Here is a 14,836-nt window from a genome sequence, read left to right as displayed (position 1 = left end):
TCTATTTTTTTGAAAAAAACAAAACAAAAAAAGGTTACTTTTTAAAACCTCTTTTTTTCTCCCATGCAAATTTATTGGTGAAAAATGAACCTCAAACAGTGATGCCTGATTATTTCTTAACTTAAAAGTTAAGTTTAACTTATTAACTTATAGTCATTCTTATTTTAAAGAAAATGTCCTCTTTCTTTAAGATGTTCAATGATTGTAAAACTTGACAGAAGAACTGAGTCCTTGTTCTCTCATTTCAAAACAGAAAAAGATAGTGCATTGACTAAGTCAAAGTAACACATTAACTCCAATCCTCTTAGCTTTGCTGCGTGTCCAATAGTGTCCGATTTCAAGGCCAACAGCTAACAAGAGATAACGTGAATCATCTCAGATGGAGAAATTCTTCATCTAAACAGCACTTCGCATCTGTGCTACTGTAACCATACCGAGTCTTACAGCTTTACCTCTGACTGTTACAGAGCGCTGACATTACAGACATTTAAATTTTAATGGAAGACCTCAGCATATGATTAGTTATAACTTATGTGTGAAATATGTTCCTGTACAGTGTCCGCCATTCAAGTCCTTGTGTAGTTTGTTACTATAGAAACGATAATGTATTAGAATGAACCTGTGATTAGCAGCTGCATTATTTTCAGAGCTGCTCTTAAAGAAAATTAATCAACACGTTCTTTACTAGATAAGAAACTTCAGTGACATTTTGGTTAAAACACAGTAGGATAAATTTATAATTTTATAATTTAATTTATCTCATCTCATCTCATTATCTCTAGCCGCTTTATCCTGTTCTACAGGGTCGCAGGCAAGCTGGAGCCTATCCCAGCTGACTACGGGCGAAAGGCGGGGTACACCCTGGACAAGTCGCCAGGTCATCACAGGGCTGACACATAGACACAGACAACCATTCACACTCACATTCACACCTACGCTCAATTTAGAGTCACCAGTTAACCTAACCTGCATGTCTTTGGACTGTGGGGGAAACCGGAGCACCCGGAGGAAACCCACGCGGACACGGGGAGAACATGCAAACTCTGCACAGAAAGGCCCTCGCCGGCCACGGGGCTCGAACCCGGACCTTCTTGCTGTGAGGCGACAGCGCTAACCACTACACCACCGTGCCGCCCTAATTTAATTTATAATTTATTTAATTTTTATAATTTAATTTATAATTTATTTAGCTTTTGCCATAGGAAGCTTTATATATATATATATATATATATATATATATATATATATATATATATATGAGTGATTCCATGCTTATGGGTACTGAAATGGGGACATGAACTTATTCACCTAAAACCATTTCTTTTTTTACCATCAGGTCACAAAACATGTAATCTTTAATGAATGATATGTTAAAAGATAACTTTAATTTTCTGAGATGTAATAAAAACATATTTATATGCCAAAGTCAAGCCTATGAGTTCCAAAATGATGTCTGTTACATTACTTCTGTTACGATTGTCTATCTCGCGTCTGTTACAAATGAATTACAATCTAGCTATATACCATGTTAATCTTATTGAAAGAATGTGTATGTTTATTCTACTACACATGTTTATTAATTATATTTGCTAAAACATCACCTTCCTATGTTTCAAAAAGTAATTCTACATTGCTAAAATTGAGAATATATATGTCCACAACACTTCTGTTACGTTCTGACTTTGGCATATAAATATGTTTTTATTACATCTCAGAAAATTAAAGTTATCTTTTAACATATCATTCATTAAAGATTACATGTTTTGTGACCTGATGGTAAAAAAAAGAAATGGTTTTAGGTGAATTTTTAAAAATAAGTTCATGTCCCCATAATTGTGGAATCACTCATATATATATATATATATATACACACACATCATGGCATGGGAAACCACAACAGCTTGCGCCAATTACAGTGGCCCCGTTGTACCGAATCTGCATGTCTTTAAACTGTGGGGGAAACCGGAGCACCCGGAGGAAACCCACGCGGACAACATGCAAATTCCACACAGAAAGGCCCCTGTCGGCCGTGAGGCTCGAACCCGGAACCTTCTTGCTGTGAGGCGACAGTGCTAACCACTACACCACCGTGCCGGTGTATATACTGTATACACCGATCAGCTATAACATTAAAACCACTGACAGGTGAAGTGAATAACATTGATTGTTCTATCCACATTCACTGGATATGAGCAATCGTGCACTCTGATTGGCTACTCTACGACTAGGATATCAGCTCATATACCATGAGTAGAGAAAAACAAAATGGCGGATCATGTTGCTGAACCAACCAAGGATGAAATAAAAACTCTACTCGAAAACAAAACCCCAAAAAATACAAAAAAAGCAACAAAATATGGAAAGTATTTGGTGGTAAGAACATTTTTTAAAAAGAATTATTACTATAGCCTCGGTCACAACCGGCCGTACGTGCTCCTACGGCCGGTCTACATGCAAAAAACACACGGAGGGCGCGCATGTGACGTGCTGATTTTCGAGCCGTAGACTGGCCGCAGACCGGCCGCAGAGGTTCTTTGTCATGTCAAACAAACTCTACGGGCGCTTATGGTTTTTTCAGGTTGCAAGACAAACTTACGGCCAACGTGCGTCTTTCTCCACGAACAAAAAAAACGCAGCGATTTGGGAAATGCCAAAAATCACACGGCCAAAAAATCGTACGTCCGGTTGTGACCTAGGCTTAAAGCATTTTTCACAAATTGCTCCTGTCATTTCGTCATTTTTTTTTTGTTTTTTTTATTCTAAGCGGAAAAGATTTTGTCGGACGTTTTGTATAAAGTTTTTATTGATCGAATTTGCCAAAAATGAAAACCAAAATGCTATGTTTCTCAAAATCCAGTGAATGTGGGTAGAATAAAACAGTTATTCCACTCAATTTCGTCATACATGGCTTATAGCCAACTCGGTGCTATGTGCCTTGTCAGCTATCAGCTCATGTACAACTCGATTTCATGGAATAACTGTTCAATATCTCATTACAGTGGCAGCTATCAAGAGGTGGGATATATTAGGCAGCAAGAAAGAGAACAGTCAGTTCTTGAAGTTGATGTGTTGGAAGCAGGAAAAATGGGCAAGCTTAAGGATCTGAGCGACTTTAACAAATTGTGATGGCTAGATAACCGGGTCTGAGCGTCTCCAAAATGGCACATCTTGTAGGGTGTTCCCGGTATGCAGTGGTTAGTACCAAACAAAAGTGGTCCAAGGATCCAAAGGAAAACTGGTGAACCAGCGACAGGGTCATGGGTGTCGAAGGCTCACTGATTCGCCTGGAGCACAAAGGCTAGCCCATATGATCCAATCCCACAGAAGAGCTCCTGTAGCACAAACTGCTGAAAAAGTTAACGCTGGCTAAAACAGAAAGGTGTCACCATTAACTTTTTCAGCAGTTTGTGCTCCAGTAGCTCTTCTGTGGGATTGGATCATATGAGCCAGCCTTCATGCCCCATGCGAATGAATGAGCCTTAGACACCCATGACCCTGTCGCCAGTTCACTGGTTGTCCTTTGGATCCTTGGACCATTTTTGGTAGGTACTAACCACTGCATACTGGGAACACCCCACAAGATGTGCCACTTTGGAGATGCTCAGACCCGGTTATCTAGCCATCACAATTTGTCAAAGTTGTTCAGATCCTTAAGGCCTCTGCATGCTCTTGCGACAAGGCTTTCGCAGATAGCTTTTCGCAGACAGTTGTAATTTATCGTTGAGCGGGGAGTAATAGGCATGCGCGATGTTATTCACCGCCACAACACAAGGGGGCGCAAAGTCGCGAAATCGCTAGGAGTAGTTGGTGGGTGTGGTTAGTGGAGTGTTTATCCTCGCTGTCCTTATAATGACTAGAACTGGAGTCGTATAGATGTCCGTACTTCCTCACTTCCTCGATCAACCGCTCTTCGTGCTGCTCCATCTTCGCTTGTGTTTTTAAAAATGGCGGTCGTGAAAACAAACCAAACCGGGAATGTAGGGAAGCGGAAGTGCGTGTACAGCGGATGTAGAGTGGACCAATCAGAGCCCTCTTGTCTGGACCAATCAGAGCCCTCTTGGCTGTCTGCGGTGGTCACAATTTTTGGGAGGTGTGCGCAGAGCGTCTGCGAAGGGGGGGGCTTCGCAGACGCCATCTGCGAGGACTGGGTTGTCAGCATAAATTGGCCTTTATGCTTGCCCATTTTTCCTGCTTCCAACACATCAACTTTGAGAACTCTCTGTTCTCTTGCTGCCTCATATATCCCAGTAATGAGATAATCAGTATTATCGCTTCACCTCTTCGTGGTCATAATGTTATAGCTGACTGCTGTATGGGAGTGAGGGAACATCTTCAGGACGGATGAGTCAGACTGTTTATAGCTGCTATAAAAGAAGTATCTTGTTTCATGGATGTTTCACAGCACTAAAAGTAACTATAAATGGATAAAAATATGATGCGTCATTGTCAGTAAATCGCTCTTGTACAATTAAGGGAAAATTTCCTTGAACAACACGTCCCTCAAGCGTTTTATTCCTTAGAGAATGCATTTTGAATTGAATTTGTTTCTATAGTTTTAATGAAATTGTGTATTGAAGTGTGCACAATAAAATAAAGAAAGAAAAATGTTACTTTTTGTTGTTGTTGTTCCAAGACCCAGCAATGAGCCTTGGTTCTGGATTCAAATCGGACCTGAGGATACGGATTTCATGCAGCATTCATGACAAACCTCGCTTCCTTGATGACTATCTCAGCTCATTGTTCATTACTGCTCTGAATAGCTACTCTATCAGTGTCTAAAGGCAGGATATTATGCTGTGTGTAATTAGATGACGCATGTACTCTCGTTAATCATCTGGGGTGAAAGTGAAGGCACCAGCATCCCCCCCCCCGAGAACTCCTAATGGCCGCCTTTCCTTTCATGACACCGCTTATTTGGAAGCCCAGAGCTTAACTCTCTTTGAGCAGATGTCAGTGTGTCAGAAGCTAAGCAAATCACAACCAGATCAAAACGACATCACAACTTTCTCACCGCTTTGTTCCGCTCTTGCCCTGGAGCTCAGTTTTAAATCTATTCGTGATTATGGTATTAAGAGTATTAGACTAAGTACGTTGTGTTTCAGCAAGACGTTGGAGTTCAAAGGAAACTCACCAGCTTCTCTCCAGAGAGCACCTCCAGGAGCTTGATAAGCATGCGTCCATCCCGTAGGTCCATGTACAGGTCTGTAATGCGGCAGGAGACCCGTGCCAGGTGGGAGTTGACCCATTTTGTGAAGGTTTTCTTCTGCACTGCCTCACGTTCATCTACAGGAGGGGGGGAAGAAGAACGTTAGAAATAGAAGTCTGGTGTTGGTCATATTGTAGATGTTTCCAAACATTTGAAATTGATTAACTGGGCAATTTTTTCTTCCTTTTTTTCTATCTACTATTTCCTTAAGGTTTTAAGCACATTATATAGATATTGGTCACGGTCACGGTCTCCTCCTTGTGCCATGTGCTTTTGTTTTGGTCCAGTTTCTTCCCTGATTTTAGGCACCTGTTCTGCTGGGTTTTGTATTAGCTCCTGATTAGTTTGTTTATTTATACTCTGGTTTCAGTATCATCGTGATTTCAGTATTATTGTTGTATATCAGAGTTTTCCATGATCATTATGTCAATCCTTGACTTGCAAGTGACGTCAAAGCAAAATAGAAACCTGGATGTCGGCCATGTTGGTGGATATGCCAATGTGGGGTCAAGCGACATTCCATACAAAACATAGTCCATAGTCACGTGTGCGCTACTTTATTTGTTTTTCCACTGCTTTAAGCGTTCTTTTAGCTTGGCCGTATCTTTGTGTTGTATATGGTTGTGGTCACAACAGTACTCGTGACCGTGGCACGTTCCAATTTTTTAGAATTCCGTCCGTGATTCGGAAAGAGGCCGAGGAAACTCTGAGGCTTAGTACGGAGAGGAGACGAGCACGGCTGAACAACATCGGCAGGGCTGATCTAACAGAGGCTAAAACCAAAACAGCTCGTGTTTGCAGTGATCATTTTATCTCAGGTGAGATTCAAACGCTTTCTCGATAATATCATGGAAGAATTTTATTTCGTGTTGCTAGAAATTTGCTATAAAATGAGCGTTTACTTGTCGTAGTTCACTCGGTCGTCGTTATAATTTTAACACGTGTATTAGCATTTCGCTTCTAGGAGCGCCAGCAAAATTATATGATAGGAACAATCCAGACTGGGCTCCCAGTCAGAAAATGGGCTACGTTTCGTCCAAGGTCGGACTTGATTCTTCGGCAGCCCAACCAGATAGAACGTGATATATCTGGGTACTCGATGGTCGGTAGAAGCGTCTTATGTTCAGAAAAGTCTGACTTTTTTAAATAATATGGGTCAAAACCACATATGCCTATCTTCTCTTTGTATTGAATCTTCGCTTGATCGTTCAAATCATGGTAATACTGAGAAAACAGCATTGTTTACAGACACGCTTTCAGCAGCTGCCATCCGAATTGCTTTGTATATCCACCATCATGGCAGACGCTCATGACGTAGCACATTTTGATCACGTGGTTGCAAGTCATCTATATGTACTTCTCGGTTTTGGCCCTTGTCTGTTTCCCTCATTTCCCATCCCACTATGGATCACTCTATCTTGACAGAGTAAATTAAAAAAAAGTGAAAGATGAGTAATTTCATTAGCTAGTTAGTTAGTAAGATGAGTGTTTATGACTCAATTCTTGACTTTAACTCTTATCCAGAGCAACATACAACATACCCAGAGTTGTTGGGGGTTAGGTGCCTTGCTCAAGGGCACTTCAGCCATTCCTGCTGGTCCAGGGAATTGAACCAGTGACCTTTTGGTCAAGCTACTTCTCTAACCTTTAGGCCATGGCTTAAAAAGTTCATTAGGTTGATCCGAAAAGCATGGCCATGAAGCTCGTGTTATGCTATGCTGTTTGTACCACATTAGCATACATGTCATTTGAGAAAGCTAGCTAAAAGCTGAAAGCACCATCACTGGACCTTAGTATTTCTTTTTGATGGAATAATTTAACGTAATTACATTACATTAATGGCATTTAGCAGACGCTCTTATCCTGAGCGATGTACAACATACCTGGAGCTGTTGGGGGTTAGGTGCCTTGCTTAAGGGCACTTCAGCCATTCCTGCTGGTCCAGGGAATCGAACCAGTGACCTTTTGGTCAAGTTGCTTCTCTAACCTTTAGGCCATGGCTCCCTCCACATAATGTATGTGTTAGCCTTCTAAACTTTACTGTTGGCTTCTTCCTGATCCTGAAAACTGATCTATTATGTCATCTAGCCTGCAGTTTCCAGATGCTAGATAGCAACAATAACCAAACGTCTACATATCTAAGCAAGTAAACAAGTACTACTAATAATAATTTAAAAAAAAAAAAAACAACAACAACCCTTTGACTAGAGGTTGCAGTACCAACTGGTGGTATTAATTCCCCTCGAACAGCGCTTGAGCTCGATACTATTCTTGTTTTTTTGAAGGAGACTACTACAAAGCATTTCTGTTACTCACTCTGGACAAGGCCGTCGACCAAATGCTATAAATATTAATGAAGGACTAGGTGTGGCTTGTTATTTGTTTATTTTTGTTTTAGAAAAATGAAACATGTTTGCTGAAGAATTTTACCACAAAAATCCTTGTGCATATTGGTGCACCAAAGGTTTACCAACAGAGAACCCACAGTCCAGAAAACCTGGTTTATGTTGGCTCTCAAGACAAAGGTTTCTGAATTCAACGTCAAAGTTCATCTAGATAAACGCAGAAACGGAAACAAATGCCTGTTTCACATCCTAGATCTTTTCTCCTTCAGTGAATTAGCTTTTATACCAGGCAGATTTTATTTGTGATTGTTACCTATGTCAAATTTGTTGGATGGGGTTATGTTTTCATCTCCATTTGTTTGTTTGTTCCCAGTGTAACTCAAAAAGAAGTGAATGGATTTGGATGAAATTTGGAGGAAAGGTGGGCCATGGGACAAGGAACAATGGATTAGATTTTGATGCAAATTCGTATACAGTATATATATATATATATATATATATATATATATATATATGGCTCCAGGATGTTTTTTCTCTTTTCCCAATGTAATTCAAAAAGTAGTGAACGGATTTGGATGAAATTTGGAGGAAAGGTGGGCCATGGGACAAGGAACAAATGATTAGATTTTGATGTAAATCCAAAAATGTATGTGGATTCACGATCCAGATATGTTTGTGGCTCCAGGATGCTTTTGCCTGTTCCCAACGTACTGTAACTCAAAAAGTAGTGAACAGATTTTGATGAAATTTGGAGGAAATGTGGGCCATGGGCCAAGGAACAATTGATTCTATTTTGATGTAAATCTGGATATGTACTGTATGTAAACACAGTAAACATCTGGATATTCTAATATGTGGCTTGGCAGAGGTATGCACTCTAACGAGTGCCCTTCTAGTTCAATCTGTTTAATCCCCTGTATCATCAAAGCAAGGAAGCAAAAACTGTAAATGGTTCAACCATAAATGTTGGTACTTCTTTATTTAGATTTGGGTTTGGTCTTTTTTTCTAACCTGTGGAAATAAGAATAGCTCTAACCAGCCAGATGCTAAACCAAATCAGTGTGTTTTCCTTCGCATCTGCTCTCCAATAAACAATGCTTTCACCACTTTATATCTTTGTCACATAAAACTAGCAGACAGCTGTCCCACCACACCTCTGGCCTCGCCGTGCACATGCATGCATTCAAAGGAGAGTTTGTTTATAATCCACCCAATTTTCCTGTTATTGCATTCCTCGTCCCTGCACACACGTAAGCATCTCATTTGATTGTTCTCCCCCCAACATTAGCCTCTTTCCTGACACGACCCCCGACAATCAAAAGAAGACAGGATGACTATGGCTCTCCTTGACCCCCCCAGCAGTCCAAACAGAGACAGAATGAGAATCTGAACACAGAAAGGGTGAAAGGGGTCATCGTAACCCACAGCCCGGCCCCAAACAATAGAAAACCAGCAAACACAGGAAGAGCACATCTGCCAGAGAGAGTGGACAGAGAGCACGGAGCTAAACAGAGGGATGACAGCTGAGGATAAAATAAGCCTTTCAAAAAAAAAAAAGAAAGAAAAAACACCTAAAAGAGAATACAGAAAGAATAAATAAATAAATAAATACATTTTACATTTAAAAATATATACTCTTCATTCAAATACACAGAATAGTATTTTGTACCAATTAAAAAAAAAAAAAAAATATATATATATATATATATATATATATATATATATATATATATATATATATATGAGTGATTCCACGCTTATGGGTACTGAAATGGGGACATGAACTTATTTTTAAAAATTCACCTAAAACCATTTCTTTTTTTACCATCAGGTCACAAAACATGTAATCTTTAATGAATGATATGTTAAAAGATAACTTTAATTTTAATTTGATATGTTAAAAGATAACTTTAATTTTCTGAGATGTAATAAAAACATATTTATATGCCAAAGTCAAGCCTATGAGTTCCAAAATGATGTCTGTTACATTACTTCTGTTACGATTGTCCATCTCGCGTCTGTTACAAATTAATTACAATCTCGCTATATACCATGTTAATCTTATTGAAAGAATGTGTATGTTTATTCTACTACACATGTTTATTAATTATATTTGCTAAAACATCACCTTCCTATATTTCAAAAAGTAATTCTACATTGTTAAAATTGAGAATCTATATGTCCACAACACTTCTGTTACGTTCTGACTTTGGCATATAAATATGTTTTTATTACATCTCAGAAAATTAAAGTTATCTTTTAACATATCATTCATATCATTCATCATAAAAAAGAAATGGTTTTAGGTGAATTTTTAAAAATAAGTTCATGTCCCCATTTCAGTACCCATAAGCGTGGAATCACACACACACATATATATATATATATATATATATATATATATATATATATATATATATATATATATATATCACATCACACACACACACACACACACACTACCGTTCAAAAGTTTGGGGTCACTTTGAAATGTCCTTATTTTTGAAAGAAAAGCCCTGTTCTTTTCATTGAAGATCACTTTAATCAGAAATGCACTCTATACATTGCTAATGTGGTAAATGACTATTCTAGCTGCAAATGTCTGGTTTTTGGTGCAATATCTCCATAGGTGTATAGAGGCCCATTTCCAGCAACTCTCACTCCAGTGTTCTAATGGTACAATGTGTTTGCTCATTGCCTCAGAAGGCTAATGGATGATTAGAAAACCCTTGTACAATCATGTTAGCACAGCTGAAAACAGTTGAGCTCTTTAGAGAAGCTATAAAACTGACCTTCCTTTGAGCAGATTGAGGCCCTGTCCACATGGCAACGGATTCAGGTGAATCTGATAAAATTGTTTATCGTTTTGGCCTGGCGTCCACGATTTCCTCGCGTAGTCGCAGCCATCTTCTTCTTGTTGTTGTGTGTTTGTTCCTGTGAGTACTTCATGCCGGGTAGAAGAAGGGGTTTATCCGCATGCGTCCTACTTCTTCTATTGTTCTGGTGTCTCCGATGGGACCGTCTTACAGCGCACGTAGAGGTGTGGCATGTGTATTGCATTGTTTTCAGCAAGCGTTGCATTGCCATACGTACCTGATATTTTACTGATCCGTTGCCCATGTGGACGCGATATTTTTTTTATAAAATCTCGTTGCCGTTGTCATGTGGATGTAGCCTGAGTTTCTGGAGCATCACATTTGTGGGGTCGATTAAATGCTCAAAATGGCCAGAAAAATGTCTTGACTCTATCTTCTATTCATTTTACAACTTATGGTGGTAAATAAAAGTGTGACTTTTCATGGAAAACACAAAATGGTCTGGGTGACCCCAAACTTTTGAACGGTAGTGTGTATAATATATAAAATCAGTTAATATGCTCTCCATTCAGCTACACAGAGTACAAATTGTCATAATAATAAATAAAGCTTTTATTAAGGCCATATTTTATATCGTATATATGCATTTTTATATGATAAAACAATAGATTAATAAAGGTAACAATTATTTATTATACTAATAATGATAATTTTAGCTGAAATAATAATAATAATAATAATAATAATAATAATAATAGGGCGGCACGGTGGTGTAGTGGTTAGCGCTGTCACCTCACAGCAAGAAGGTCCGGGTTCGAGCCCCGTGGCCGGCGAGGGCCTTTCTGTGCGGAGTTTGCATGTTCTCCCCGTGTCCACGTGGGTTTGCTCCGGTTTCCCCCACAGTCCAAAGACATGCAGGTTAGGTTAACTGGTGACTCTAAATTGAGCGTAGGTGTGAATGTGAGTGTGAATGGTTGTCTGTGTCTATGTGTCAGCCCTGTGATGACCTGGCGACTTGTCCAGGGTGTACCCTGCCTTTTGCCCGTAGTCAGCTGGGATAGGCTCCAGCTTGCCTGCGACCCTGTAGAAGGATAAAGCGGCTAGAGATAATGAGATGAGATGAGAATAATAATAATAATAATAATGCAGAAGCAGAGGTTTGGCCTTATGATTAATAATGTTAGTGTGTGTGTGTGTGTGTGTGTGTGTGTGTGCGCGCATGTGGTACATTATAGTTATTACTGGCTTTCGCCCACATGGACCCAGAAGCATATAGAATATGAAGTAATCAAGATATGTGGGCCAGAGATATGCTATAGGGAAGCTGTAAACTGAAACACACACACATGCTGCAAAACGCTGATCATGCATATGTTCCACATGCTCCAATGCCCTCCAGAAGGACCTGCATTACCAACCAGGCAGTGTGTGTGTGTGTGTGTGTGTGTGTGTGTGTGTGTGTGTGTGTGTGTGTGTGTGTGTGTGTGTGTGTGCGCGCGCATCTCTCTACTTTCACACACACCAAGAAATAATGAACTGCGACTAATATTACAATAATAATAATAATAATAAGAAGAAGAAGACTGACAAAGTCCTGATGTGCTACACTACAATAAAGTTGAGCTGATGAATTAAGGCACCAGCATATTAATATGATTGTGGAAAACCACAACCTTCCAGGCACTGATGTGTTCTGTTCTGCATCATCATCAGAATACAGAATCAGAGATACACCAGGTCTCTCGTCCTGCTGCTGCCAAGTTAAACAGCACTGACATCTACAGCAGGCGCGTGACCAGGGGTGGGCGATGTGGTACAAATGGAAATATCATGGTGCCTTTTCAGACAACACAATGTGTGTCAGGTTATTGAGGTTTTCCTGATATTTGACAACAAGATATGTACTAGACAAAACAGCAAAAACAGTTCAAAGCCTGTTTTGGCTTTTGGCAAAACACCATATTGAGCTAAAAACATTCTGTAATCTTTCGTTGCTTAATAATGTTGTTTTTATCACAGCACTTTTGAATTCTCGAATCTGACTGGTCAGAAATTGATTCATTTTTTATAGTGAGCTCTGACAGGGTTATTCATTGATTATCTATACCACATATCTGTCAGGGTCACGGGTGAGCCAGAGCCAATCCCAGCTGACTCCGGGCAAGAGGCAGGGTACACCAAGACAAACAACCATATGGGCAAATTAGGCTACATCCACACGACAACGAGATTTTATTAAAAAAAATATCGCGTCCACATGGGCAACAGATCAGTAAAATATCAGGTCCATATGGCAACGCAACGCTTGCTGAAAACGATGCAATACACATGCCACACCACTAGGGGCGCTGTAAGACGGTCCCATCGGAGACACCAGAACAATAGAAGAAGTAAACGCATGCGCATAAACCCCTTCCTCTACCCGGTGTGAAGCACTGTCAGGAACAAACACACAACAAGAAGAAGATGGCTGCGACTACGCGAGGAAATCGTGCCTTCTGCGTGTACAAATTAGTTTTATTAGTGTGCATAGTTTTATATAACTTAATTTTCTTATTGTGTGTGAACATTTTGAAAAGCAGTCTTATCCAATAAAAAATAAAGAAATTCAAGAAATGGTTCAGTTACTTGTTTATTTAAAAGAAAAGCTGTATACAAAAGTGAATGCAATGCAGTGGTTCATACAAAACAGCGAGAGCGCTGCTTGTTCTAGTCATGTGGTTGTGACGTCATCGTAAACAAATCCGTTCTACTCATCCAGACGACTTCGCAACGGCGCCGTTGCCAGATTTTTCCACTCTGGAAACCGTTCTCAAAAAATATCGTTGTGGGGCACCCAAAACGCCGGTGCCGTGTGGACGCCAGGCTGAAACGATAAACAATTTTATCAGATTCACCTGAATCCATTGCCGTGTGGACAGGGCCTTAGTGTGTTGACCTCATCCACATGTCTTTGGACTGTAGGAGGAAACCGGAGCACATGGAAGAAACCTACACAGGCATGACAAGACCATGCAAACTCCACACAGAAAGGCCCCGGTTGACTGCGAGATTCAAACCCAGAACCTTCTTGCTATGACGCAACAGTGCTAACCACTGCACCACCCTCATAGTTTTACATTAATTTTTATACATTTCTACAGTAACAAATGAATCAGGGACAACTATGGTAGCATGTATGGAAGGATTCTGGGTGCTCCAGTTTCCCCCATAGTTCCAAGACATGCAGATTAGGTAAAAATACCCAGCTACTAGGGTTGGACAAGCCAGTGCATACTTAGTGCTGGTCCCAAGCCTGGATAGATTAGGGAAGGTTGCATCAGGAAGGGTATCCGGTGTAAAAAACCTCTGCCAAGTTATATATGCGGATCAGAAATTGGATGGTCTGCTGTGGCAACCCCTAATGGGAGGAGCCAAAAGAAGAAGAAGTAGAAGATGTATGGAAGGATTATTCAGTGTCAGCACTCTGTAATGGTCAGAGACAAACCCTCTGGACTTCACATTTTCTGGCAGCATGACACTACATCTTTTTGCCTTATTAACTTTAAAGAGATGCCAGTAAAGGAACGACTGGTTATAGCTACTAAGAAACCTTTATTCATCACATGCACACTTCAAGCACAGTGAAATTCATCCTTTGCATTTAACCCATCTGAAGCAGTGAACACATGCACACACTCAGAGCAGTGGGCAGCCACATCAGAGCGCCCGGGGAGCAGTCAGGGGTCAGGTACCTTGCTCAAGGGCACCTCAGCCCAAGGCTGCCCCACGTCAACCTAACTGCATGTCATTGGATTGTGGAGGGGAGCACCCAGAGGAAACCCACGGCGACACGGGGAGAACATGTAAACACACAGAAAGGCCCTTGCTGGCCGCTGGGTTCGAACTGTACTGGCAAACTGTTGTACTATAAAAGGAACAAACCATTTCATTGTGTAGCCTACTGTTCCTGGTAAATAACCAACTCTGAGATGGTAACAGTAACTCTGCTTCACCACACCACCCCATCTTTGATTATTTCCGAGAGAATGCATCACCATAACAACGTCTCATCCTCATCATCACCCACCCTTCCCTTCCCTTGTCTTAGATTTCACTCTGTTCCCCAGATTCAGTGTGAACGCTCTACACTGGGGCTTTACTGTAAACCGATAACACCAGTGCTGATGCTTGTGGAGCCCCCATGGGATTGTGGGTAAGGGAACAATGGCGGCAGTGTTCCTCCCTCAGCCCCCGTCCCCAACCCCAGGGAAGGCCACAGGAATGCGCCAGCATCTGGTCCTACCCTTAGGTAAACACATCGCTCTCTCTCCAACGCTCCACCATTAAAATCCACCCCGCTGAGCTGTTAGGATCCTTTCACAATAAACATGACTTTGTTCTTTTAAACTCCTCCCACATGGTAAATATTGCTTTATCTCCAAAGAGAGCACCAGTGGCGGAAATGCTCTGGAATCCGATTCTTCTGA

The 14,836-nt window shown here is 40.6% G+C and overlaps 1 protein-coding gene across 2 annotated transcripts in view; it reads right to left on the bottom strand.

Annotated features, from left to right (window-relative positions):
* Positions 1-14,836, bottom strand: part of sptbn1 (spectrin, beta, non-erythrocytic 1) — a 237,292-nt gene that overhangs the window by 97,396 nt on the left and 125,060 nt on the right. For both annotated transcript variants that reach the window (XM_060940853.1, XM_060940854.1), the window contains one exon: positions 5,132-5,283. In XM_060940853.1, coding sequence (XP_060796836.1) covers positions 5,132-5,283 — 152 coding nt within the window. The remainder of the gene's footprint in view (positions 1-5,131; positions 5,284-14,836) is intronic.

Source organism: Neoarius graeffei, chromosome 15, assembly GCF_027579695.1.
Source record: "Neoarius graeffei isolate fNeoGra1 chromosome 15, fNeoGra1.pri, whole genome shotgun sequence".
Taxonomy (NCBI): Eukaryota; Metazoa; Chordata; class Actinopteri; order Siluriformes; family Ariidae; genus Neoarius; species Neoarius graeffei.
This window is presented reverse-complemented; position numbering and strand designations above follow the sequence as displayed.